Below are 24,414 nucleotides of genomic sequence, written 5' to 3'. Positions count from 1 at the left end.
GTGGTGCGAGGAAAGCCGTGGCCACTGGGACGGTCGCCGGCGAACCACGGATCGTAGAGATAGCGACACTACGAAACCCAGCAAGCTGGATCACATCACCCATTTTAATCGACACTACAGCACGAAAATCCTTCGGGCACATCCAAACGCTATTGTCCGGGGCTACAGAGGCGTGGGGCGATCTCCGTCTTAGCATATCCCGGGAGTACGCCGCAGACTGCTCTTTGGGGACTTCGGGATTTTTAGTCGGCTGTTTAAACAGCGGTCTGGTTACTATCGCGGCGACCGTAGGAACATTAATAGTAAAGCCTTCAGCTGACGAGGAAGGGGATTGTCCGGGGTGTTGTGGAGCACAGCATGCGGGGATCGGGCACACATCAAGATCGCCGCATTCGTCGTTCTCCGGCAGTGTCGCTCGGCACTGTAAGCTCTTTGATACTCCACAGTCCCTAGCCCCTATACACTCTCGCTTCTGCGGAGCCGCGGGGGTGGGAAATTGGCCAGCCTCAATGTTGGCTCCTTCAGGCCCATCCAGAGCTCAACAGTGTGATGTGCAGTCATTCGGCATTGTCCTCGTAATCCTCGGCAATGTCACACTGCGTAGGCCTCGTGCACAGAAAATAGTTGCACTGTCCGTGTAGACATCGGACATCTAGATCGACAACAGTATTGCGGGTATATAAACAGATCTCCCTCAATGTTGCCTCCCTTCTGGATTCCCATTATACCCTCGAGATATCCAACATACCCTCTGTCTATCACACCATGCCAGTAACAACCCAGGCCCTCGTTTCGCGGGAGATAAATGTCCAGCCTAGGCTCGAGGAGATCACCCTCGACAACATTCGCGCCGATGAGGTACTCGTCGAAATCCATGCTACTGGCATCTGCCACACAGACTTTTCCTGCATGAACGGGACGCTGCCCGCAGCATTCCCCAGTGTGCTGGGGCACGAGGGTATGTTATATCACATCGCATTCACGATTAAAGCTGACCATTCCAGGCGCCGGTGTGGTTGTGGATGTCGGCGAGAAGGTCAAGCACGTAAACAAGAATGACAAGGTCCTGCTCAGTTTCGACCATTGCGGTGCCTGCTACCAGTGCGACGAGGGTCATCCAGCCTACTGTTCCGAATGGGTTCCTCGCAACTTTGGCCAGAAGCGACCGGACGGAAGTCTGACCATCACCGACTCGAATGGCACGCAGGTGCATGGGACATTCTTCGGGCAGAGCTCCTTCGCCCGTCACACTGTCGTCAGCAGTAACTCGGTCGTCAAGGTACCCGCGGACACACAGCTGGACCTGTTTTCGCCGCTGGGGTGTGGTATCCAGACTGGGGCTGGTGCCATCCTGAACACGCTGGACGTGCAGCCGGGCAAGTCGGTCGCTATCTTCGGTGTGGGCTCAGTCGGCATGAGCGCTGTAATGGCAGCGAAGCTGAGAAAGGCAAAGACAATTATCGCCGTAGATCTCCAACCGCAGCGACTGGAGACTGCGAAGAAGCTGGGCGCGACTCATACCGTTGTCGGGTCCGACAGCGATGTCGTCGCTCAGATCCAGAAGATATCCGGCAGCAATGGCGTCGATTACTCGGTAGACTGTGCTGGTATCCCTCAGGTCGTCGAGAAGGCACTGGACTGCCTTGGAACTCGTGGGAAGGCCGCCACTGTCGGTGCACCGAGCCCTGGTGTACGTGCTGGCGTCGACGTCTTCTCGCATCTTGTCATGGGCCGCCAATATCTCGGATGCTGCGAGGGAGACAGTGAAACCCAGAAGGTACGCATTTCGCTATTCCACTGCGCAAACATCAGTCAATGCTAACATGGAATTCGTTTAGTTCCTGCCGTACCTCATTGAGCAGCACGCAAAAGGGCAGTTCCCCCTGGACCAGATAGTCACATACTACCCCGTCAACGAATACGAGAGGGCGTTCAAAGAAGTCAAGGAAGGAAAGGCGTTGAAGGGAGTTCTTCTGTGGAAGTAGTTTGTAGTAATAAACAGCAAATTATTATAATCCCCCGTCCCCGCGAGTGTCCCCGCGAGCGAAGCTGGCCCGGTATTCGCTGCACCAATCGATGCTGGCCAAGGTCAAGCTGCTTTCGACGATAAAGAGGAATGATGTCCATGTGGTTCGAAATGAAGAGAAGCAATCAAGCTATGGCAGTGTAAACACTTAGTCAGCCACTGGGCACGTGCGTCGCCAACGCAGAGCTGCCTGAAGCTGCCCGGAAAGCCACACAGGCTGACCAGATCGATTGGGAGCGAGTGCCCTCCTGCTGGGCTGCTCCCTCGTCAGTTTCGTCAATTCAGTACAACACATCGCGAGTCTGGTTCTGTTATGCCCCAACATGGCTTCTGTCGTCTTCCAGGGCGCCGTTGTCCACTCTACGGATCCTGAGCATCTCGAGCTCCTCGAAAACGCTACCCTTGTCGTTACTGACGGTCGTATTGCGGCTTTGTACAAATCTCCAGATCAGATTCCAGGCGATGCCATTCCTTCCGATGCTCCGATTCATCGTCTCCCCGCCGGCGACTTCTTCATTCCAGGCTTCGTCGACACACATAATCACGCCCCGCAATGGCCGATGCGCGGTCTCGGCCAAGGACTTCATATCTTGGATTGGTTGAATGAAATCACCTTCCCCATTGAAGCCCGATTTGCCGACCCCGCCTACGCTACGAGGATATACGAGCAGACCGTCGACGACTTCCTCCGCCAGGGAATCACAACGGCTTCGTACTACAGCTCGCGGCATGCCGAAGGAACAAAGATTCTGGCTGAAATATGCCATCGGAAGGGGCAGCGGGCGTTTGTGGGCAAATGCAACATGGATAGGAATGCACCGGACTATATCCGCGAAGAGAGCGCGGCTGTCTCGTTGCGTGAAACGGAGGAGTGCATTCAGCATATTCGTGGTCTGTCTGGATGCACACATGGTGATGACTCCCTGGTGAAACCAGTTGTGACGCCGAGGTTTGCTATCTCTTGTACGCCGGAGCTGCTTCAAGGTCTAGGTGAGATACTGAAGCGCGATAACACCCTGGCCGTCCAGACACATTTCAACGAGGCCCAACAGGAGATCGATGCTACGAAAGAGCTCTTCCCGCAATTTGGTGGCAGCGAAGCCGACTTGTACGATAGCTACGGGCTACTCACTTCTCGCGCTATCCTGGCTCATTGCACCATCATGACTGAATATGAGAAGGAGAGGATCCATTCACTGGAGTGCGGCGTTGCGCATTGCCCGATCGCCAACATGACCGTGGGCGGAGGCTTTATGGTCGCGCCCGTGCGAGATTTCCTTCGCCGTGGTATCAAGGTCGGGCTAGGGACAGATAGCGGTGGTGGCTGGGCGTCGCAAATACTCGCTGTGATCCGGCAGACGATGATCGCATCGAATGCACGCGAGGTGCTATCAGAAGGTAAGGACAAGGCGCTATCGTTTGAAGAGGTGTTCTACCTGGCGACGTTGGGCGGTGCGAGAGTTCTTTGCCTTGAAGATCGCATTGGCAACTTCCAGGTTGGCAAGGAGTTCGATGCCGTGTGGGTGACCACAACAACTGGCTTGCAGTCAGCCATGACGCCCCGCGAAGACGGCGACTCGCTCAGAAGACTGTTTGAGAAGTATATCATGACCGGCGACGACCGGAACGTAGCACAGGTGTATGTCCGAGGCCGCACCGTGGCAGGAAGTAGATGATTTATCCGGTACCCCAGTAGCGGAGCCATAATAAGAAATACCAAATCATTTTCATTACATTTCAAATTTGTGGTTTACTCAGAAGGTTACCGGTGCCAAAATATATAACGTGGCGGCCCGTGATATCAGCACCGAGCATGTCAGCAACAGCAACGAGGGACACCAACACTCAAATCTCAATTGATTTTCATTGATTTCTTTATGATCCATATCTGGACTGTGAAGACTCCGAATCCCCGAGTCTGACACTCTACTACGGTCCTTATCATGGTAGTGGGTGCTAGCCAGGCCAGGAGGTTATGGAGAACGAGCAGTGTAACAAACAGCCTGGTTATGCTTGATATGTACTTTTTGACCAATAATGTACAAATGACCAGGAACTAATAGTGCCAAGTATACTAGCGAGATTACGGTATAGGAGACTGTCACAGCCATCACATTCCTAAGCGCCCCGCACAACCTCATCTGCTGCTCGACAAACACCATCTCATCCTCATTAATTCCCTTTTAAAATGGGCGCCGATGACCTGGTCGGCTCGGTATTCAAATATGCGTTCTTCTCGATAGCCGCCGGTGTCGGTCTCTACGCAACCCTGCTGGGCCTGCTGACGACGTCCGCTTTCCAATCGCACGCGGTTTATTTACACGCAGTTCAAATGACCTGGTTTAAAGACCTGGATGTTCCCGAATCCTTTGGCTTTTTGAAAAACCAGGTTACTCCATTCTCCATTGAGAGTCCGAGCGGTGGGCAGCTCTACGCCTGGCATGTCCTCCCTATAGAGTTATACCGCAAGAACGAGCTGGCGCTTACTGCGGAGCCAGCTGGCTTTGTCGCTGACATTTCCTCGAGACTTGCCTTTCAGCTGCTGCGAGATGACCCCGAGGCTCGGTTGGTCATTCATATGCACGGCGCAGGGGGCACTGTAGGCTCAGGCCATCGGGTCCCCAACTATCGGGCGCTATCTTCCGGCCACCCTGGGAAGATCCATGTGTTGACATTCGACTATCGGGGATTTGGACGGAGCGCGGGCGTTCCTTCGGAGAGTGGCCTGATTGAAGACGCACTGGCTGTGACGAACTGGGCGATGAATGTGGCCGGCATTCCTGCCTCGCGGATCTTGATATTTGGGCAGTCAATGGGCACTGCAGTGAGCACTGCTGTGGCCCACCACTACGCAGCCCAGTCACCTCCCACTGTCTTTGCGGGGATGGTTCTCGTCGCGCCGTTCGTGAATGTGCCAACACTAGTCTCGACTTACCGCGTGGCCGGCACAGTCCCGATCCTGTCGCCGCTGGCTCGGTTCCCAGCGGTATTTGACTATCTTCTTCGTTTCATTCGGGATCAGTGGCTGTCGAATGAGCGGATTGCAAATTATGTCCGGCTCAACGAGGTCAACGAGGAGAAATACCGTCTCACTATTATCCACGCCGAGGATGACTGGGACATCCCGTCGCACCACAGCCAGCTTCTCTTCTGGCATGCAGTCAATGGCGCAGTGCCTGCTGGAATCACGTTTGATGACCTCGGGCAGAAGAAGTTCGAATCTCAGGTTGACCTTGGGGCGGCAGGCACTGTCATGGAGTGGCGGACTGACCACGGCATGATCCGAGAAGAACTACTGAAGACTGGGCTTCACGATGTTATAATGGGATATCCAATCATTACGATGGCTGTAATGCGGCATTTCGAGGCGGCTGATCCTTCATTCACGAGGTAAATGTGGAAGTTACATTAGACTACTGCTTGTTAGGTTGGGCCGAAGCTAGATAGGACAAAGTATAGAATTATTACTACAGCCATAGAGCTATGCTATGGAGATTCCGTCACCTTCACAGGTTTATCCCGTAATTCTCGACTTCATAGGTCTCGTAGACTCCGGGGTCGACTGCCCTCAAGGCAGCAAAGACTTCGCCCATCATCAACACACGACTGATGAAATAGATCCCCGGCGCGCCAATCTTCACAATCGTTATGAGGCCGTCCCAGCGCAGAATGACCTTCTCAAAGTGCATGAACGCCAGAAGCGAGAAAATCGAAACAAAGGCTGAACCGCGCCACATCCACATCTCTACCGTCGTTGGGAAGATAGTGTTCCAACAAGCCAGATGGAGGGCCCCAAACGAGGCCCCAAACAGACAACATAGCGACCGTATTGTTTTTGACCGGTATAGATGGGGATCCCAATGGGCAACAACAATTTCCTTACGGGGCTTGACCATCTCCCCGTGGACATCTGGTACTTTGGGAGAACTGGTTTGGACGGCGGCTCTCTCAATAGCCCTGTTATGAGCATCCAATTCCATCCTGTCGCTCTCCTCCTTTTCAAATACTCTCGGGGTCAAGTACCATATGCTCCAGTATGTCACTGGAGTCTGGTTCTCGTCAAACTTGTTGCTGAGCGCCATCGACTCGAAATGTTGCACTTCCTCCCGACTCATTGCAGGCAGGCGGACGATACTGGGCGAGAAGATGTCCTTCGGTTTGTTCCACCAGAAGAAATAAGTAATGGCAAACAGCGGAATATAGCTCAGCGTCATACTTTCGAGCTGCGAGAGAGGAAGGTCATTGGCAGCACGCATTATACAAGTTGCGACAAACCAAAGCACCTGGGACAACGTGATAAACTTGGTGATACTGTCGGATTTGCTCTTGTCCTGGATTTGATCTATCGCTAGGCCCCAATCAGCATGGTTTTCCCACTTGATAAGGCCCTGGCTGAGCAGCCAGGTGTACTGGTTTGGCCAGATAACTCTGTTTCCGTCAGGGGTTTGGTATCGCAGCGCGAGCATGCTGATATAGTAGGCGTGGACGAGGTTGAACTCCCCGTACGATAATTCAGAACACTCAGAGACCATTCTTCGACATTGCGCCCACTCCTGGAGGCCCTCGATGGCGATGAACTCGGGCGCTAATAGAGTCTTCGCCAGCAGGGCCAGCTTGTGAGGTACAGCGTACACCTCGCTCTTGTGGACTCGGGGGTGGATGACGACCCAAGTGCAAAGGAAGATTGTACTCAGGCTTGTCGCAAGCAGGCCCAGGGTGCCTCTACCATCTGGCTCTGATCTCCATCCGACTAGAGTAGACTGTGCGGCTGACGAGCTGGTACCCATCGCGGTGTCGAATTTGATCCGGTCGGCGCCTTGGTCTGATAGTAAGAGCTGCGCATTTCACTGTTTATATTCTCACAGGAAAAACCCATAGTTTAAATCGACATCTTGAAGCGCTCTCTAGGGGCAGCTTGGATGTTGTTTGTATGTGACATGGCAGCCCAAGATGAGATACCACCCATGTCCCTACCTGCAATTTGCCTGAACGCTCGCTTTACTACTGGCGAGTATTTGTCGCCGGGATAAGTTATAATTATAACGTGAATGCTTGCTTTTCCCAAGAAATCATCCTCCAAACAACAGCGGACTAGCTGGTTAACCGTTTCAGCCCCGGCGCTTAGAGATGAAGCCTAGCTGCACACGAGTCAGAGATCAACAGAAAGGCCAAATAAATGACTGGTCGCGTGTTAAATGGACTGCTCGGGAAGCCAGAGTTTAGCTGTGACTTCTTTGTATGGATGATAGTTCTCTGCGTCCCAGGGGTGGCTTGCAACCCTCAACGACGAAAGAGAATACACTGTAGCCCCTCATTGACAGGCTGCCACATCATCCGGGCACTGCGTGGCGCGAGATTGAACAAGAGTATTCCTCTGTTGGTCGACTGTAAGGGACCACTGGTTTGCATGTCTAGAAATCCCATACCAGGAGTGATATCGGTAGCGATAGGAGATATTGAATTGTACAGCATTTCTCCGTAAAGTCCCCATTTATCAACTTGCTATTTCTCATTAAAACAGCCCCTGCAGTGACATCAAAAAAGCAAGTATATAAGATCCACCGTCGGTTGACACTTCCAGTAATGATTATACAAAGGACGGGTGTTGGGATATCGGACGACTGTGCGGCACAAAATCTACATCGTAGACTTCTTCCAAAGGCAAATAGTACTAGTCTACGAGCGTCTCCGAACTGTCTTTATTGCGCGGGAAATCCCAAAAGCCAAAGCCGTTCACAAAGAGCATGATCTAAATGAAGCAACTAGCTACCAAACGTGTGCACAGCGTCTTAAGAAAGGCAAACAAAATCAAGACAATCGACTCTCCCCCTGTTCCCTAACAATTGACCTATTTGTCGTCATGTTTGTATGTATTTGCTCGCGTAAAGTCGTCGTATGCTTTGCCGACGGCTGAATTTGGATTCCAATCGTTCGTGATGCCGTTGGTCTGAAGCTCGGTGATGAACGTCGCAAAGGTCTCTCGAAGGGTCTGGGTCGCTGTCTTGCGTTTATTTGAAACGGCGGAGGCGTGTCTGTTCATTCCATCGATGGTCTTTGCAAGGGCTGAATCACCCTTTATATCGTTGTAGCGCGCACTGATGCGCAAAACGTCAGCCGGCTCCAGCCCATACAATTATTTGTACGCATCGCGGTCAGTTGGGGAAACAGGATCTTCGTGGCATATACGGGCATCTATGATACAGCTTCCCCCATGAGCCGTCATGTTGCCGTCTTCAATCACCTTGTCATCGTGGAGCCCCATCGACAGCCCGTTGTCTCGTTTGTAAGTCGCGATGAAGCGGCGACGAACTGCAACGCATTCGTCCCAAGCGGCCTCCAGCTGAGGGTCCCTGGCTTGTAACTCGTGTAATTCCGCCTGGAGCTTTTCGACCTCCTTAGCACGCTCCTTTGCGTCCACCATGGTCCGGGCGTAGTTGAGGCCTTCCGGGTTCACAACAACCGGGCCCTCGGTGGTTGTCTCAACACGCAGGGTACTCGCTTTATTCACCCTTTGTAGCATTTCATGCGAGCGATCAATAGCTTCTGTCGTGGTAGCGGCATTAAATCTGTGCGCATACACGACGTGGTATACACTATCCACTGGCTCGGGGGCGATGGTCGTGGAATTCCCTTGTTCAGGGCAGACGTGGCTGGACATTGGTCGTTTAGCGTCTTTTGGAATATCTCCATCTGACTTCCTCTTGTTGGATTTTGTAGCCTGATCCATTGTGGAACAGTGTTACAGCTGGCTAACTGGTGAGGTGAACTGGACGCCGCAGCCTCTGCAAGCTGACTACTGTGGATGATATGGTCCGTAGAAGGTCCCCTGCCGGGTGAAGCCTGTGCGGTCGATAGCTGACGCAGTATAGTATAGGCTGTGGTGGGAAACGATAGAGGAGTCTGCACGATATTAACGCATGAGAGAGGGAAATGGTAAAGGCAGATGGCGTGTATACTATCTGGTGGGAGGTGGTAGATACGTGCCTGCATACAGGGTTGAAATGAAACACCGGAAGTATCGATACGAAGATAGAAGGCAGGATAGGGATGGTTGAAGAGCGGAGAGAAGGCTCCTGTTCTTTTAAATGCTTGAGATATCGTGGAGGGCCTTTGTTGTTTCGTTTGCTCTGTGGATGGCCCTCCGTTCACGAAAGGAATTTCTACAAACCAACAATGAATCCTACATACGAAGATTGCCATGGTATATCCCTGGAATTACAACTAGAACTAACTAGGCTGTAAACAAGCCTCTGACAACGCGGGACATTAGGGGCTTGTTTGGTCAGAGGCACTACAAAGGAGCATTCTATGTTCAACATTACAGTCCTCAGTTAATCCTAAGAGCTGGGACAATCACCACATTGCAGCTATACATTATTTTTAACATTGCAACAAAGAACAGAAAGACAAGAAAGCTGATAAACGTAGATCGCGCTGGGCACATCATGCTGAATTGATAGCCTCCTGACCAGTCCGAGATGGTTCAACATGCTTGAGTTCAGTGCGCCTTGCCTGCATGAAGTCGCAGTATGCCATGAACACCGGCGAGTCAGGGTCTCGCATCCAGCGGCATGTATACCTATGATCCTTTAGGGCCTTAACAAATGCTTGGAATGCAGCCTCGTAGGCATCAGTTCGCTCTTTCGTAGGGTTGTCCACATCCTCTCCATGTGCGGTTAGAGCGGCAATAGTGGCATGATCACCTAGAACGGATTGTTATGTTAGCTATCTATTTAACGTCAGTCCAGGAGAACAGGGCTCTTACATATCCTGAAGGCCACGTCAGGATGAATCCCAAACCACAAGATAAACTGCGAGGGGTCGTCTCTCCCAGCCCACTGCGGCATCATGGCATGCCAGCTGCAAGTTATCGTGCCAGACCATTCATCGCTGTCTTCGCCATCACGCACCTCGCCAATCTCGCAGGTACGGCCGTTTAGGCAGCAGGTATCACGTCGGCCGCTGATATATTCTGGATGGAACAGCTCCACCGTCCTGGCCTTGGCCTTCGCGGATTCCTCCTTTGGCCCGTCGGTCGTTGCGACTGGGCTCTGCATGGTGTTAATCACTGGAAAGTCAATCGTCTCTTTAAAGGACATCTCAAATGTCTGTGCGAAGCAAGCCAGCTGGGTGAGAAGGGAACGGGTGGCAGGAAACGAGGCTGCTTTTATAGGCGATGATCTGGTAATATCGCGTGCTTGAAGCAGACAATGAATTCAACTGTCAAAGTCCAGCATTTCATGACTCGTCCTTTCACAGGTACAGCCTTCCGTGACTCGTTCCTTCACGAGCGAAAGATAGCCCGGCAGTTAGCTATCATTATTTCGAACTGCCAAAGACCTTTCATTCAATGAACACATTATTCATACTTGACAAGGGCTCTTTCTAGTCACACATTCACTGTCGATTATAGACTGTGAACGATAACATTAGCAAGGGCGTCATGTCCAATGCCCATGCTCTACTCGGGTGGTTCTCTTAGTGAAGGAGTGGTTAGGCCTTGCAACAACAGTCAAAGACAAGGACAGGCAGAGAAAGACACGAATCCCAGCATGTTGCATGACCATGACCCGATGGCATTGGAACCCCAGATGATACAGGTCCTGAAACACTGGTGTATTCTCTTGACTTTGGAGCGATTCATTCATTCCCCGTGGTCAATATGCGGAAGAAGCTAACCTCTGTTCCAGAGTACAACACAGCGATACAGGGCGACTTAGGGTTTTTGATTGCCCGTCTCAATCACGCCGACCTCGTTCTGGGTTGTCCCTTACTCTCCCTTACACTTGCGTTCGTACGACGCCATGAAGGTCTTCGTCTCGTTATTCAGGCTGTTGTACGCGGCATATTGGAACCCCTCTGGGTTGGCAACGGCCCTACAGTCGCCAGACGCTTGAACACAAAGTTCATCGTTGTTATCGGCGTCCTTTAGGACATCTCGCGCCAGTCTGAGAGCTTCAGGATCGTTAGGTGCACTCAATTTCCGTACGTATACAAGGCGGTATTCTTCGTTTGTTGCGTCGCTGCCTCCCTCTGTAGCGGTCGTCGTCGGGTTTCCTTTCTCAGTCTCGCCCCCACTGGACATCCGCGGTTCGGTGCTTTTTGGGAGGTATTCATCTGCTCTACTCCTGTAGGACTGTGTACTTCGATCCATGGTCGCACGATGTCGCTGCTGGCTGCTCGGCGACGTAGATTGGAGCAGCGTGCTATCGGACACAGGCTGGTGATAATCGCTTGCGTGGCACACAGAGGGGGATGCCCAACTACTCCAACCACCATTGCGTGCTGAGGGATACAGTATCAAGATGGTCAAAGCTGATAAGTAGATAATATTAGACAGGATAGTGGTGATGATGGATCGTTGAAGATGGAGGGGGGGTTTCTGTTTACATGTCCTACTTATATCGTACGGGGCCTTTGTTGTCTCGTTTGCTACGTGAAGGCAGAACAGAAGCACGACCGATCGCTCAGTGACCGCCACCCCGCCACCGGGCACCGACGATGGCGATACTGGGAGTAATTCGCCTTCAACCCCATTGGGGATAGTTGTTGGCGCGGTAGTGGGGGTTGTTGCTGGTTTGATCTTAATCGTAGACGTTGTGGTGTTCATCTGGAGGCATAAAAAGAAGACCCAGGCAACACTTAGACAGGCGATGCACAAGGGACAGTTGGCTTATCAGGACGAAACTCCCGAGGTCCAGGCGGGGGATAGAGCTGGCAAACATGAGCTGATGGGACAAAGAGAGTGCCCAGAGCTACCAGCTCGGGATGTGCGACAAGAGCTGCAATAGACTAGCATGTGTGCACTGTATAGACCCGCGAGTGTTCCCACTTTCATCTGGCTCCATCGTCGATAGCTTACTGGGCACCCGATGGCACGGGCATCGTAACATCCTACATCGCACTTCTGCTCTCAACCCTTTCTGTGTCGGAGCTCCGTTCTTGATTATCGGTAGAGTGGATGAAGTGTTGAAATCGTTACATTGTTTGGTCGAATTGCTGCTGAGCACCCACCTCGAGACCCGGCTTGAATAGACGACGCTGGAATAACGCAGCGGGCTGGAAGAGGATGCTGAGTAGCAGGAACGTGGGCTTGACAAGTACCACATGGGGGCTTCAGCCGTCGCACGGGAGAGGATCGCTGGATTATCATTCGAATACTGCATAGGAAGGGGATTCGTGGCAGAAAGGGAAAACGTTGCAGAAGTTAGGGCTGCCATGTAATATCTGCCGTCTAAGCTACACCGATACGGGAAACATTGTTGTCAAGATGAATGAGAGCTTGGGAATTCACTTTTTTTCATTCAATGGAAGAACAGAAGTATTTTCGATCGTTCTGAAACTAACTGAATGGCTCACGATACTACATGGAGCATGTTAGTGGCTATTTCGGTGATGTCCGGTTGTTACCTCTATACTAGTATGGCCTTCGGCGAAAGCTGGGGTCTGATGTGCCAAGCCATTTGGCCGATGTATGAAGCAGCTGGTTGGAAAGACGATTCGATTTGTCCTGGTCATATCCATGTGGTGGTCCATCGATAAGAGTCTTGGGGATATGCTGCCTTTGAAAAGGAAGTCTCGCCTGCAGATCTGCCATCGTAAACCGTCGTCTTGCGCTTGGAAGGGGTTAGTAGTCATTTACCATACAATGACGCCTGCAAACACAAAGACGAAGCTGGGGAGCACGCTCATTCCTACTCTTCGTCCACATCCTCCCACATATCATCAGAGCGATCGTCTTCTGTTTCGCCATACTCGTCTCGGAGCATGCTAAGCAACTGAAGCAAGGCCTGAGAACGAACGATCTCATCGGCCGGGGGTGGACTTTGATCCGTGTCCCAAAGGCCTCCGCTGGCAGAGGATGACTCCGGTGTGGCATTTACGGCGGGACTATCAGGCGCCATGCTGAGTATCCGGATTGTTTTCGTTGGGAAGATGCGCGCAGGGCCTTCGTGGTGGTCAGGTGGCGCTGCACCTGGAACATTCGGCGGAGGTTGGCGTCGGCCAAGTGTCTAGATCGTTCAGTTTCAAAGCACTTTGCGCACGAGCGGAGTCAACTTACTGTATAGGTGGTCATGATTGCATCGCCGTACAGGGCCATGAAACTGATTGGAACGGCCAGTTGTGGTGTAGAGCATGTAAGGAATGAGTACGATGCACGCTCTGGAGAATCGACATCTTGGATACGGTTATTATTGTCAAGTGCAACAACATAAGCCCGGTCCTGGACTTCAAACATCAGGCGATGATTGCGGACTGATAGCCAGCCACCCAAATCGAAGGTTGATCCGTCTGACTCGCATTCGATGATGGCGCTGCACGCTGCCAAACTGGCTTCATCGTGGATGGCCTTGCGCCAGTCCGAACACACAAAAACGCGACCAGCGCGAGAAACACCAACAAACAGATCGCCATTCAGCATGCCCGCGCCCCATTCGTCCTCGCCATGTCGAACGTGTTCTGTATCGTCTGGCGGTGGTAGTGGGCCTTTCTCCAATTTGATGGGTACCATATGGTCTTTAGTCGCCGGTCCTGGCGACGAATATTGACGCAGTGGATCGTGTTGTGCAAGACCCATTAACCTTGCGCTCGCCGAAACGGAGCTGCCCTTGGGAGGGCGAATATGATACATTTCCGTACACTGCGATGGGCGCAGTGCGCCCAGGAATTCAGCAGACTGCTTGTCATATACATGGTATCCTCGCGGACCCATAGAGTATACCACAGCGTCTCGGCTCTGGTCTAGATGACCAACCGCATCGTTCTCAATGTGGAGATGGGTAGTTCTTGTCGGAGGACGCTTTGTCATATCATACACAAACCCTTGGCCCTGCGTCGACACCACGCAGAGTGTCCAATATGATAGCTGGAAGCCCCTTGTCTGGCAGTCGTGGTCCAGAATAGCAATGCGACGAAACTCTCCGCGGGAGGCATCTTCCACATCTGCCTGCCAGACCTCAACCGCGTCACCTTCCCGGTCAAACACCACCATTCCATCCTGGTATTCAAGGTGCGCATAAGGGCGGACAGCATGCTCGTTATCGGTATCCAGGCTGGAGGGCAGACGCCATAAGATGCGGCCGGTGTCGATATCCGTCACGTTCAGGCCGCCTGCATGAGAGGTTGACACGATAAATCGTCGCTTCAAGTCCGCGCGAAACCGCCAAACAGGGTCGTTGCCGACTTGCAAGATGCGCTCGCGGCTCACGGGGTGCGCCGAGTCCCAATTTCGGGCAAGCCGTGTTTGGCGTGCACAGACACCCTTGCATGACGTGGTATCGTCGAACCAGCGAGAGAATGTAGGAGCGGCAGGCTCGGCTGACTTGGAGAGCACGGAGTAGATGGCATCCTGGTGGGTGAGGTCGATGAACTGGTGCCAGGCCTTGGAAGCTGCGGTGAGGGCAGCGACTGTGGACAGCGAGGCGAACTCCAGGACGCGCAGGACCAGCTCGGGGGGAAGGATTGCGAGGGGGTCAGCGGATGGTGAGGAGCTTTGCATATCCGGTGGGAGAGAGCAATGATGGCGTACAATGGGTGGAGAGAGGAAAAAGAAGAAAGTGGTGGTGGTGAGAAAGTGGGATGAGCTGGATGCACAAAATTGCAATGCACAATGCACAGCACGATGATGTAATGCATAACGGGATCACCTGACCTGTGCCTCGGTACATTGCCGGCAACGCTTGGTAATCTCCATCTTGGAGTCTACAAAAACCTCTTCCTTCTCATTCTTCTCCTTGGTAATATTTCTCTCTCTCTTCAGTTTGTTTGATTGTCCTTCTCACCATGTCCTACAAGCAGGTCACCCTCCACGAACGGCCCACCGACGCCATTGACCCCTCGCTCGCATCTGGCACCTTTCGCCTGCATAGTGTCCCCAAACCTGACAATGTGCCTGCCGACAAGCTGCTGGTGCGCGTGCACTACCTCTCGCTTGACCCGGCCATGCGCCAATGGCTGTCCGCCAGCCGCTCCTATATCGCCCCCGTGAAGGTCGGCGCCGTCATGCGCGGGCAGAGCATGGCCCAGGTCGTGGCCGTGGGCAGTGACCTCGGCTCCAAGTTCCAGGTCGGAGACTGGGTTTCGGCTTACTCTGGGTGGCAGGAGTATGCTGTGCTGGGTACAGATGAGGCGGAGAAGGTTGTTATCCCTCCGGGTGGTCAACCTACCGACGCTCTCTCCGTCCTGGGCATGACCGGTATGACTGCATACTTTGGGATGACGGAGATCGGACAACCTCGCGCCGGAGACACTGTCGTGGTATCTGGAGCTGCAGGAGCCACCGGCATGGTCGCTGGACAAATCGCAAAAATCAAGGGAGCGAAGCGTGTCATCGGGCTGGCGGGCAGCCCGGACAAGTGCGAGTTTCTGCGGAAGGAGTTGGGCTTTGATGTCGCCATCAACTATAAGGACTCGGATTGGCGCAAGCAGCTGAAGGCGGCTACCCCGGACTACATCGACGTCTACTTTGATAACGTCGGTGGTGACATTCTGGATGCTTGTCTCGCTCGGGCCGCCCGAAATGCGCGGTTCGCCATCTGCGGTGCGATCAGTCAGTATAACACTTCGAAGCCAAAGGGGCCCGCCAGCTATATGAACGTGATTGTAAGTCTCCTTTCCTAGTAGATGCTTTCGCGCTAACGCTCTCCTAGTCGCAACGCGTCACGATGAAGGGCTTCATTGTCTTCGATTTCGCCGATAAATACCAGAGTGCGCGCGAGGAGATTTCCTCCTGGCTGGCACAGGGGAAGCTTGCACGCAAGGATCACATTATACCCGGGGGACTAGAAGCAGCGCCCAAGGCCCTGGTTGATCTATACCGTGGCGTCAATACGGGGAAGATGATTGTTGAGGTGGCTCCATCTAGCCAAGTGCTATCGCCAAAGGCGAGGCTATAAATATTCCATCTTCATCACTGTATATATACCCAATCAACTTGATTCGTTTCCAGGGCTTTAATTTTTCAACTGCCTATGATGGGAGGCATATTGTATATGGTTTCACCAAATATATATTCAGCACACCAACCGCCGGCAGCAACAAACGGCGACCTACAACGGTGGAGCCACATTCCAGGCCCCCACTAAATATACTAGTTTAGATTGCCTTAAACTTAAATAAATCAATCAACTCCATCCTGGGCGCGACGTCGCGCTCGAGAGTGTGAACGCGATTAAACTTCATGACTGCTGCAGGGGGCCTGAAACCCCGCGCGGGGTTTATGGTCTTACGGTCGACGTCACGAACCAGAGAAGTTGATATATAAAGACGGTATTCCAAATATAAAATAAAATATCATATATCCGTGTGATACAGTGATACACTGTCGTTTCTTGTTTTTTCCCTTCAACATGGCGACTTCGTATATCCTGATCAAAGGGGCAACTGTGGTCCCCATGCAGCCATCACGCAGCACCGTCCTCAAAGACCACGACATTCTGATAGAAACCTCATGGATCAAAGCTGTAGGCCCGAATCTTTCTCTGCCGAGTCCCGAAGACGGCAGTACAGCAGTCACGGTCGACGCCACGAACTGCATTATCACCCCCGGCTTCGTCAACGGGCACCACCACATGTGGCAGCATCTCCTGCGTGGCCTCACCCTGGATTGGTCTCTCTTCGGATATGCCTGCCACCTGCGAATGGTCTACGGGAGTCTGTATACGGCGGAAGATGTCGGCGTCGCCAACTATGCAGCTGCGATGAGTCTGCTGAATAATGGGATTACAACTGTGCTCGATCACTGCCACGTTGTGAACTCGCCGGAACATGCTGATGCAGCAGTCAAGGGCTTAAAAGATTCCAGAATTAGGGGGACATTTTGCTATGGGTTTTACCAAAACCCACCTGTTCCTGGCGAGCCTGAGAGTGCAGCTACTGATGCCTTTGATCAGGCCGCGAGGTTTGAGGATGCGCTCCGGGTGCGACGCGAACATTTCCCAAGCAATGATCTTGGCGAGGCACTTCTTACCTTTGGAGTTGCTCTGGACGATCCGACGAACCTGTCGCCCGAGGAAAATGTCAGGGGGTTGGAGGTTGCGAGGAAGTTGGAGCCTCGAATTACCACAGCGCATGCTTCAGTCGTGTCCCATGGTGAGCCGAAACCTGAGATCGTGCAGCAGCTTGAGGATGCCGGGATGATGGGATCGGACCTCGTTTTGAGCCATGGGGTTTGGTTTACGAGCGACGAGCTGGAGGCCGTGCGAAGGTCTGGAGCAGGCGTTGTGGGCACACCAGACACGGAGCTGCAGATGGGCATGGGGTATCCCATCGTGTGGAAGGCCAGTGACCTGGGATGTCGAACCGGCCTTGGACTGGATATCACTTCTAACCAGGGAAACGACTTTGTCGCGCAGATGCGACTGACGCTCCAAGCACAACGAGCGCGCGAGTATGACCAGACGGTGCAGACGGGCCTGCGCAGAAAGACAGCAGACGTGCTGCATATGGCGACTCTGGGAGGCGCAGAGGCGATGCAGATGGAGTCAATAGTTGGGTCCATAGTGCCTGGAAAAAAGGCCGATTTGATCTTCTTTCGATGCGATGATATCGAGACAGTGCCGGTCTTGGACCCTATTGCAACGGTGGTCTTCCATGCATCGCCAAAGAACATCGACACCGTGATTGTCGATGGGAACATCGTCAAGCAGGACGGCCGTCTAACCCAGCTGGACTGGCCATCGCTACAGAAGCAGGTACAAAGCAGGTCTGAACGACTGAGGGAGGAGGCAGCAAGGGTCGACATGACCAGTGCAGAGACTCGCTTCCAAGCGGTATTTCAGCGGGTGATGCACGGTTAGGAGTATTATGTACAGCAACGAAATACAGTAATGATCAGGTAGAAACGCTAGTAACAAGTCGCTCGAAGCTCATACTTAGAATCTCGACGATATTCCCCCAGGGGTCGGCAACATAGGCACAGTCGCTCCCTGCAATCTCGATCACCTCCCCAATAATGCGTCCTCCAGCCTCAGCTGCCGTATTTGCCAGGCTTCCTGGATCGGGATCTGTGACGCAAATATGGAAAAAGCCTTGTCGGTTGTACTGAAAGAACTCGGGCGGAGGAATGGGCGCTGGATCGATGAACTGCATGACCTCCAGACTGGCCGCGTTGCCGGTGGCCAGGTAGGCGATCTTATACTCGTTGAGATTGTCTGGGTAGATATTAAAGAAGGGATTGTCAGGCCACTCGGATCGTTTCACGAGAGAGATGGTTCCCATCTGCTGGAAGCCAAAGACGCGAGTGTACCATTGCACAAAGGCGTCGATGTCGGGCACCGAGACAGCAACGTGGTTGAGAGGGCGGTTGGGGATTCGCTGGTACATTAGCAGCGAACTAGAACAGGAGATGAACTTACTTGAGCCATAACGAAGCTGGGAGTGCAGAGTGCTGCAGTGGGAGACTGAGGACGGTGATCCATCAAGGGCGAGGAATGTTGGGGGTTCTGGTTAGGCGCCCAGCCAGAGTTGACTGCAAGTGTTCATTAAAGTTAAAATTAGATCTCGACCTTCAGCTGGAATAGATCTGCAGGGTAAATCATGGAATGGAATACGGTAATGAATAGTTTGGACGTTCTATACGGATCTAAGCGGACCTAGAGCACATCCAGTGTATCAACCTAACCACCGCTACTAAATCAAATAACGAAAGCTCTCAAGCTCCAAGTCCGTCTTGTTCGACAATGCATGAGCACGCTCCTCCTCTTCTGTAAGCTGAGTCGGTGGTCCATACTTAGCATCGCGGCGTCGGTTCTCGAAGATGTAGTAGAGCAACAGGCAGAGCAGGAAGAAGGCGCCCAGTGCCAAACCAGAGACGGCCGCTTTCATGCCAGTCTATAGATCATCAGTACTGAATACGTGGATGGATGGACTGAACTCACAGGGTAGGCTGGCTCCTCCGAGGTCAGAAAGAGCTGGGGCCCGATAATGTTTCCCACACAGTACGCAACAAACATCAACGCACTGGTGACACTGCGCTTTGTGAAGCCAGCGACATTCGAGCTGATGACACTCAGCGATAGCGGAATATTGACAGCAAAGACAGCTCCAAGGGTCAGCCCGACCATGCGACCGACCTGGTTGTCTTCGTCCAACTGCCAGACCAGCAACATGCCCACCAGCGAGACCAGCGTGTTGATTATCATGGTGACAATGCGAGCTCGAGGAAACCAGGTCGCGATGGCAGCACTCAGAACCAAAAAGACAACCTGAGCACCGCCCATGGGCATCTGCATGAGGAGGGATTTCAAGTGACTAAAGCCGAAGCTGTTGATGATAATCGACGAGAACTGGAAGACTGTTAGCTGAGGGTTCAGACATAGAAGAGAATGAGGACATACACTGGTAACGCCGCCGTTCCACAGGTTAACGCAGAACTGATACAACACCAGAAACCACGTCTGGGGATCGCGCAGGGCTTGCCAGGCCTGGCCCATCTTGAATGCGCCGGTGTCCATCATGCCGGTCTTGTTAGCCACTGTACGCTGGATGATAATTGCCCGCTCTTTCTTCGTGAGGAAGACGATCTTCTTGGGCGAGTCTGGCAGCAGGAAGACTAGCCAGAGCACCATCCCGGCTGTTATAGTCCCGAGAACGAGGAAGAGCAGCTGCCAGCTGTTGACTGCAGTCCCTTCGACCGTGCCAATGCCGTAGGCCACGACTCCCCCGATCACTGTGGCGATGCAGTTACCCAGGAACCAGGCGGCTTGTCTATGTCGGTGGTTAGAGAGGCACTTTGATATGGATTGTAGGGATACGTACCGTGCTGGCTGCTCCTCTCGTTTGTATAGCATCCCAGTAATAAGGGCAAACCCTGGAGCGATGGCCGCCTCGCCGACGCCCAGGAAGAACCTCGCGGTCATCAGGCCTCCAAAGTTCTTTGCTCCGGCGTGGCACATCAGGACGCCTCCCCAGGTCAAGACGCAGGCAGTGAGGTATTTCCCCAGCGGCAGGCGAACCATCAGGTAGCTGCTGGGCCAACTCCATCCAAGATATCCAAAGTAGAAAACGGCCGACGTCCACGAGTAATCCGAGCCCTGGAGGTTCTAATCGAAGTCAGAGGTGTAGAGTATTTGGCCAGGGAGTGCAACGTACGAGGTCTTCTCGGAGGTTGAACAGGGTTGCTTGACTCAGAGCCAGCTTGTCCATGTACTGCATCATGTAGCAGAGACCCATCATGGGGATTAAACTGGTCGTGTCAGTCCAGACATGTCCTGAATATGGGCAGCATAACCAACATCATATCCAGTTTGCGAACTACGCGGCGCTCCTCTTCGGGCGTTGCAGCCACCTCCATCATCTGGCCCAAGTCGGCATCTTGGGTTTCCAATTCTTCGAGGTAGGGCTTTGCCTCCCCTGCATCGTCGACTGGCATGTCCTTGGAGGTCCGTCTGGAATGGGTGTGCATTATCGGATTGTGCTGGGTTGTGTAGTTGCTGGGAGGTATGCGGCTGGAGACAGCATCTTTTGTACGCGCAGGCCGTCGGCAAATGAGCAGCATAGCAGCAACCGTCTTGGCCTCAGGAGAGCTCTAGGCGATACCAGGACGGAATTGGGCTCGGTGTATGCAGTCCCCACCGTCTCCAAGCCGTCAGCCAGCACGGACGGTTCCTGATACTGGCATCAGGGCCTGGTCGGCTGCTGCTCCAATCAGGAACTGCTCTCGGCAATGTCAAACTCAACGCCAGCCAAGGGCCAATGAAAACGAACCAATTAAATCGCCGTCGTGGCAAATCTCCCCGCATATCGCGCCTGTCCGGGGAATCCCCAGATAGGGTGAGGGCCACGACGCTCGCCATATTGGCTCACCTTGATGTAATCATGGAGCGACTAATGGCCAAAGAGTACCGATATCAAAGCCGACCGTCTCCAACGTCGCGGGGAACGCGGAGATTGCGGAGCTGTTCCGTCTGTTCATATACAGCCACTGCCCAGACTTGCCCGCAGTCATCATCACGGCGAGCACCATGGCCATCCTCAACCCTACTATCGAGCAAGTAAAGGCGTCTGTTGACGCGGCGCTGGAAGCGGCGAATGTTTCCCTACGCGCTCTCAACAAGAATGTACCATATCAACCCCATACAGCTACGTAGATTGCGTACTGACAGCGCTAGATCTGGTCCAACCCCGAAACCGCATACGAGGAGCACAGAGCACACGATACAATCTGCAAATTTCTCGAGGAAAAGGGCTTCACAGTAACCCGACACGCATTCGGGCTCGACACCTCCTTCGAGGCCAGAAGTGGCTCTGGCGGCCGTCTGGTCAACTTCAACGCCGAATACGATGCGCTGCCCGACATTGGGCATGCCTGTGGCCATAACCTCATCACAACCAGCAGTGTTGCAGCCTTTCTAGCACTGTCGGCGGTTCTCAAGCAATATAATATCCCCGGTCGCACCCAGCTGTTGGGCACCCCCGCAGAGGAAAATGGTGGCGGCAAGGCCAAGCTGATTGATGCTGGTGCTTACAATGGAGTGGATATATCATTAATGGCGTACGTATGAATACATTCATGACAGGACCCAACTAACTGTCGTATAGTCACGCAGGGCCGAAAGAGCTCTTCCCTGGCGTGGTTTCAGACGGATGCGCTGGTGTATTGATGAACGCACGCAAGGAAATCCACTGCGAGTTCACAGGCATCAGTGCCCACGCTGGTGGCAATCCCTGGGACGGAGTCAATGCCCTTGACGCCCTGGTCGGCGCGTATAACAACATGGCGATGCTGCGCCAGCAAATGAAGCCGGACGAGAGAGTCCACTGCGCTTTCCTTGATACACCCAAGGTCGCGAATGTCATACCGGCGTTCACAAAGGCCTACTGGCAGATTCGCTCTCCGTCATTAAAAGGACTGAATGCATTGATGTCCAGGGCGCGCAGGTGTATCGAGGCCGGGGCTTCAGCATCAGGGTGCGAGGTCAACATTGTCGAGTATGTTCTAATTAGTGACCCTAAGTGCTTGTCTTCCTCTAATGAACTTCAACAGGAAAGAGCTGTATGCCGACATCAAGCTCAATGACACCCTCTGTGCTCTATACCAGACACACATGGGCACGTACGGGCGCAATGTTCTCAAAAGCCACGAAAAGGTCCTGACTGGGTCTTCTGATATCGGTACGTGCTTCATCAGAGCCATTAATTGACTGCATATTAACGATTTGAAGGCAATGTCAGCTACATTATGCCCACCCTGCATACGATGTTTGCCATCCCAGCCGCGGACGGTGCTTTTCCTCACCATCCCACGTTTGCTGCTGCTGCTGGAACAGACGGCGCCCACGAGGAAGCGCTGGTGGTGGGCAAGAGTCTGGGGATGATCGGGTGGGAAATGATCACAAACGAATCGCTGTTTGAGCAGGCCAGAAGCCAGTGGCAGAAATGCGTGAAGGAGCAGTAGTACCCTAGATTTTAAATAATAAGCCACTTGCTCATCATCACTGCAAGCAGCAAGTGGACTCGAGCCCTGACTTTCATTCGCAGTTGGACACTGGCGACGAGGGGCTGAGTGGGGGCGAGACAATACTATTAAATTATTAAGACTGACACGTTGTAACAAGAATAAGAATAATAATTTGATATTCCATACCTCACTCAACATGAGTGCATCCCCGTCTCTTCCCACCCATGGCATACCCGTCAAAGACGACACCACCAAGGGTGCTCAACTGCCACTCGTTATCCTCGCAGATCTGAAAGATAGCGAAACGACCCGTCTAATTCAGCACCTGCAAGGGTCGGTGAAGAATGACGAAACCCTGACTGTTCATCCCTGGCAGCCTTCGACAGAGACCCTCCAGGCCATCGCCAAACAGGGCCCGTTCCCCGACAGCCAGGCCAACATCCATGCTGCAGCAGTACTGGCCTCGCGCGCAGGATGGGACGGTCTCTTGGTGGCAGACCAACTAACCAAGCGTCAGCTCACTGGAACTCTGAGGGTGGGCGAGTATCCGACTGTCTCTGCTGTGATGGTCTCCATCCGGCCTGCAACAGGAGAAGGCCAAATTCACATCTTTGCAAAGCGCACGGCTGGTCCGACATGGCCCATTGGAGGAGACGAGCACGAACTCGTATATGAAGACATTCTTGCGGAATTGTCGAGCTTCGAACCCACGGCCCCGAGCAGAGAGAATAACCCCTTCCCCGACGCTGGACTCGCTCTGCATGACCCCGATAGGCGTCCGTTGAGTCCAGAGACTTCGGCGATCCTGGCCTGGGAGGAGCATCCCGAGCCCGATGTTTCTCGCATTGAACTTCCAAAAAGCTCCATTCATCATGGTCTGGGCCATCTAAACGTGTTTCTCCTTTTTCCAGCTACCGAGGAGGAGCAAAAGGCTACAGAGTCGGCGCTTCAGCAGGCGATAGATATCTGTCTGCAGCTCAACGCGAAGGCCGAGGGGTGTGAACCCTCCTCGCCGCCACAGGTCCATCTGATACCGTGGGATTTGCACAAGGCCACGAGTCGACGCCAGCTAATTGAGCTTTGGGATGCATGCCAGCGCTGCCTCCCATTAAACAATATAGTATGGGAGGTGTTTCTGCTGAAAGAGCCGATCCAAGATGTCGCCAATGTCGAGCTCGGAGTGGTCAAGTCCCTCGGATACAGTGGACATAAATTCGTGCAGGCGTCATTGAAGCATATAGTCCCAGAACGACAGTATAGCACGCTCGAAATGGCGTTTGCCCCCGACCATCCATTCTATGTGACAACGCCCGACTGGCAGTCGACAAGCTATGCCCTCAACTGGATCCCTGTCTTCTACCTCACCAACAAACTGGCCCCAGAGCAGGATAAGGCAGTCCGTGATGAGCTTGTGAACTGCGCCGATATCGACTGGGCGGACGAGAAGAGTGTATGCTACGTGCCATGGACCAAAGACGAGTCGCGCGACGGCAACCTCGACGACGCGTGGGAGGTTTTCTGGGATCTTTATACATACAAGCGCGGGCGCGCAGTTCCTTGTGGGCATAGCACGCCGGTATTCTTCATTGACCAGCAGTCTGGTATCGACCAGACCGTGCTCGTGGCGGATGCAGACATGCTGTACATTGACCGGGACAATACGGCGGCCCCTTTGGAGCTTCTCAAGGGGCTCGATGTGCCAAAACTACGGGGCATCATGTATAACCGTATCCCAGCGGCTGAAGCGCACGGGGCGTTTGTCAATCGGGGTATTGCAAATATGGGCTTTGACGAGTTTGGGGATGAGGAGCAGATCAAGGCATACCCTCGCCCTGGATGGCCAGGACATGGCATATTGGAGGACGACGAGTAGCCTTGACTTTCCTTGACTGTATCTGTGACTCCAGTGTAGTGGTTAGCCGTAACTATGGATAGGCAGCGAATATGCTATAGGAAGATTACTGTAATGAATCTACTCCAGTATTGAAGA

At 53.1% G+C, this 24,414-nt stretch overlaps 14 protein-coding genes across 14 annotated transcripts; 7 read left to right on the top strand and 7 right to left on the bottom strand.

The window, feature by feature from the left end:
* Nucleotides 1–765: 765 nt before the first annotated feature.
* On the top strand, nt 766–1,985 carry APUU_70035A (NAD(P)-dependent alcohol dehydrogenase; the record flags this gene model as incomplete). Its single annotated transcript, XM_041694863.1, has 3 exons — nt 766–958; nt 1,005–1,777; nt 1,839–1,985. 3 exons carry the CDS (start codon nt 766–768, stop codon nt 1,983–1,985), a joined length of 1,113 nt encoding a protein of 370 aa, XP_041560651.1.
* Nucleotides 1,986–2,349: 364 nt separating this feature from the next.
* On the top strand, nt 2,350–3,702 carry APUU_70034A (putative guanine deaminase; the record flags this gene model as incomplete). The annotated part of the gene is made up of 1 exon (XM_041694862.1): nt 2,350–3,702. One exon carries the CDS (start codon nt 2,350–2,352, stop codon nt 3,700–3,702), a length of 1,353 nt encoding a protein of 450 aa, XP_041560650.1.
* Nucleotides 3,703–4,214: 512 nt separating this feature from the next.
* APUU_70033A (alpha/beta hydrolase) lies at nt 4,215–5,420 on the top strand (the record flags this gene model as incomplete). Its single annotated transcript, XM_041694861.1, has 1 exon — nt 4,215–5,420. One exon carries the CDS (start codon nt 4,215–4,217, stop codon nt 5,418–5,420), a length of 1,206 nt encoding a protein of 401 aa, XP_041560649.1.
* Nucleotides 5,421–5,532: 112 nt separating this feature from the next.
* APUU_70032S (uncharacterized protein) lies at nt 5,533–6,813 on the bottom strand (the record flags this gene model as incomplete). The annotated part of the gene is made up of 1 exon (XM_041694860.1): nt 5,533–6,813. The coding sequence occupies one exon, from the start codon at nt 6,811–6,813 to the stop codon at nt 5,533–5,535; it is 1,281 nt and encodes a 426-aa protein (XP_041560648.1).
* Nucleotides 6,814–7,874: 1,061 nt separating this feature from the next.
* APUU_70031S (uncharacterized protein) lies at nt 7,875–8,753 on the bottom strand (the record flags this gene model as incomplete). The annotated part of the gene is made up of 2 exons (XM_041694859.1): nt 7,875–8,121; nt 8,170–8,753. 2 exons carry the CDS (start codon nt 8,751–8,753, stop codon nt 7,875–7,877), a joined length of 831 nt encoding a protein of 276 aa, XP_041560647.1.
* A 716-nt stretch (nt 8,754–9,469) lies between these two features.
* APUU_70030S (uncharacterized protein) lies at nt 9,470–10,083 on the bottom strand (the record flags this gene model as incomplete). The annotated part of the gene is made up of 2 exons (XM_041694858.1): nt 9,470–9,729; nt 9,792–10,083. The coding sequence occupies 2 exons, from the start codon at nt 10,081–10,083 to the stop codon at nt 9,470–9,472; spliced, it is 552 nt and encodes a 183-aa protein (XP_041560646.1).
* Nucleotides 10,084–10,796: 713 nt separating this feature from the next.
* Nucleotides 10,797–11,636, bottom strand: APUU_70029S (uncharacterized protein; the record flags this gene model as incomplete). The annotated part of the gene is made up of 2 exons (XM_041694856.1): nt 10,797–11,341; nt 11,426–11,636. The coding sequence occupies 2 exons, from the start codon at nt 11,634–11,636 to the stop codon at nt 10,797–10,799; spliced, it is 756 nt and encodes a 251-aa protein (XP_041560645.1).
* Nucleotides 11,637–12,720: 1,084 nt separating this feature from the next.
* Nucleotides 12,721–14,525, bottom strand: PUS1_2 (F-box protein; the record flags this gene model as incomplete). The annotated part of the gene is made up of 2 exons (XM_041694855.1): nt 12,721–13,038; nt 13,089–14,525. The coding sequence occupies 2 exons, from the start codon at nt 14,523–14,525 to the stop codon at nt 12,721–12,723; spliced, it is 1,755 nt and encodes a 584-aa protein (XP_041560644.1).
* Nucleotides 14,526–14,809: 284 nt separating this feature from the next.
* APUU_70027A (NADP-dependent oxidoreductase) lies at nt 14,810–15,921 on the top strand (the record flags this gene model as incomplete). Its single annotated transcript, XM_041694854.1, has 2 exons — nt 14,810–15,628; nt 15,676–15,921. The coding sequence occupies 2 exons, from the start codon at nt 14,810–14,812 to the stop codon at nt 15,919–15,921; spliced, it is 1,065 nt and encodes a 354-aa protein (XP_041560643.1).
* A 453-nt stretch (nt 15,922–16,374) lies between these two features.
* APUU_70026A (uncharacterized protein) lies at nt 16,375–17,823 on the top strand (the record flags this gene model as incomplete). Its single annotated transcript, XM_041694853.1, has 1 exon — nt 16,375–17,823. The coding sequence occupies one exon, from the start codon at nt 16,375–16,377 to the stop codon at nt 17,821–17,823; it is 1,449 nt and encodes a 482-aa protein (XP_041560642.1).
* A 34-nt stretch (nt 17,824–17,857) lies between these two features.
* APUU_70025S (uncharacterized protein) lies at nt 17,858–18,444 on the bottom strand (the record flags this gene model as incomplete). The annotated part of the gene is made up of 2 exons (XM_041694852.1): nt 17,858–18,340; nt 18,382–18,444. The coding sequence occupies 2 exons, from the start codon at nt 18,442–18,444 to the stop codon at nt 17,858–17,860; spliced, it is 546 nt and encodes a 181-aa protein (XP_041560641.1).
* A 211-nt stretch (nt 18,445–18,655) lies between these two features.
* APUU_70024S (uncharacterized protein) lies at nt 18,656–20,522 on the bottom strand (the record flags this gene model as incomplete). The annotated part of the gene is made up of 6 exons (XM_041694851.1): nt 18,656–18,856; nt 18,904–19,311; nt 19,363–19,732; nt 19,784–20,067; nt 20,117–20,210; nt 20,260–20,522. The coding sequence occupies 6 exons, from the start codon at nt 20,520–20,522 to the stop codon at nt 18,656–18,658; spliced, it is 1,620 nt and encodes a 539-aa protein (XP_041560640.1).
* A 466-nt stretch (nt 20,523–20,988) lies between these two features.
* On the top strand, nt 20,989–22,421 carry APUU_70023A (M20 family metallopeptidase; the record flags this gene model as incomplete). The annotated part of the gene is made up of 5 exons (XM_041694850.1): nt 20,989–21,084; nt 21,136–21,518; nt 21,566–21,955; nt 22,011–22,138; nt 22,189–22,421. The coding sequence occupies 5 exons, from the start codon at nt 20,989–20,991 to the stop codon at nt 22,419–22,421; spliced, it is 1,230 nt and encodes a 409-aa protein (XP_041560639.1).
* Nucleotides 22,422–22,620: 199 nt separating this feature from the next.
* On the top strand, nt 22,621–24,297 carry APUU_70022A (uncharacterized protein; the record flags this gene model as incomplete). The annotated part of the gene is made up of 1 exon (XM_041694849.1): nt 22,621–24,297. One exon carries the CDS (start codon nt 22,621–22,623, stop codon nt 24,295–24,297), a length of 1,677 nt encoding a protein of 558 aa, XP_041560638.1.
* Between the last annotated feature and the right edge of the window lie 117 nt (nt 24,298–24,414).

The sequence above is a fragment of the Aspergillus puulaauensis genome, chromosome 7 (genome assembly GCF_016861865.1).
Source record: "Aspergillus puulaauensis MK2 DNA, chromosome 7, nearly complete sequence".
In the NCBI taxonomy this organism is placed as follows: Eukaryota; Fungi; Ascomycota; class Eurotiomycetes; order Eurotiales; family Aspergillaceae; genus Aspergillus; species Aspergillus puulaauensis.
Note: the sequence above shows the minus strand (reverse complement) of the source record. Positions and strands in the feature narration are given on the sequence as shown.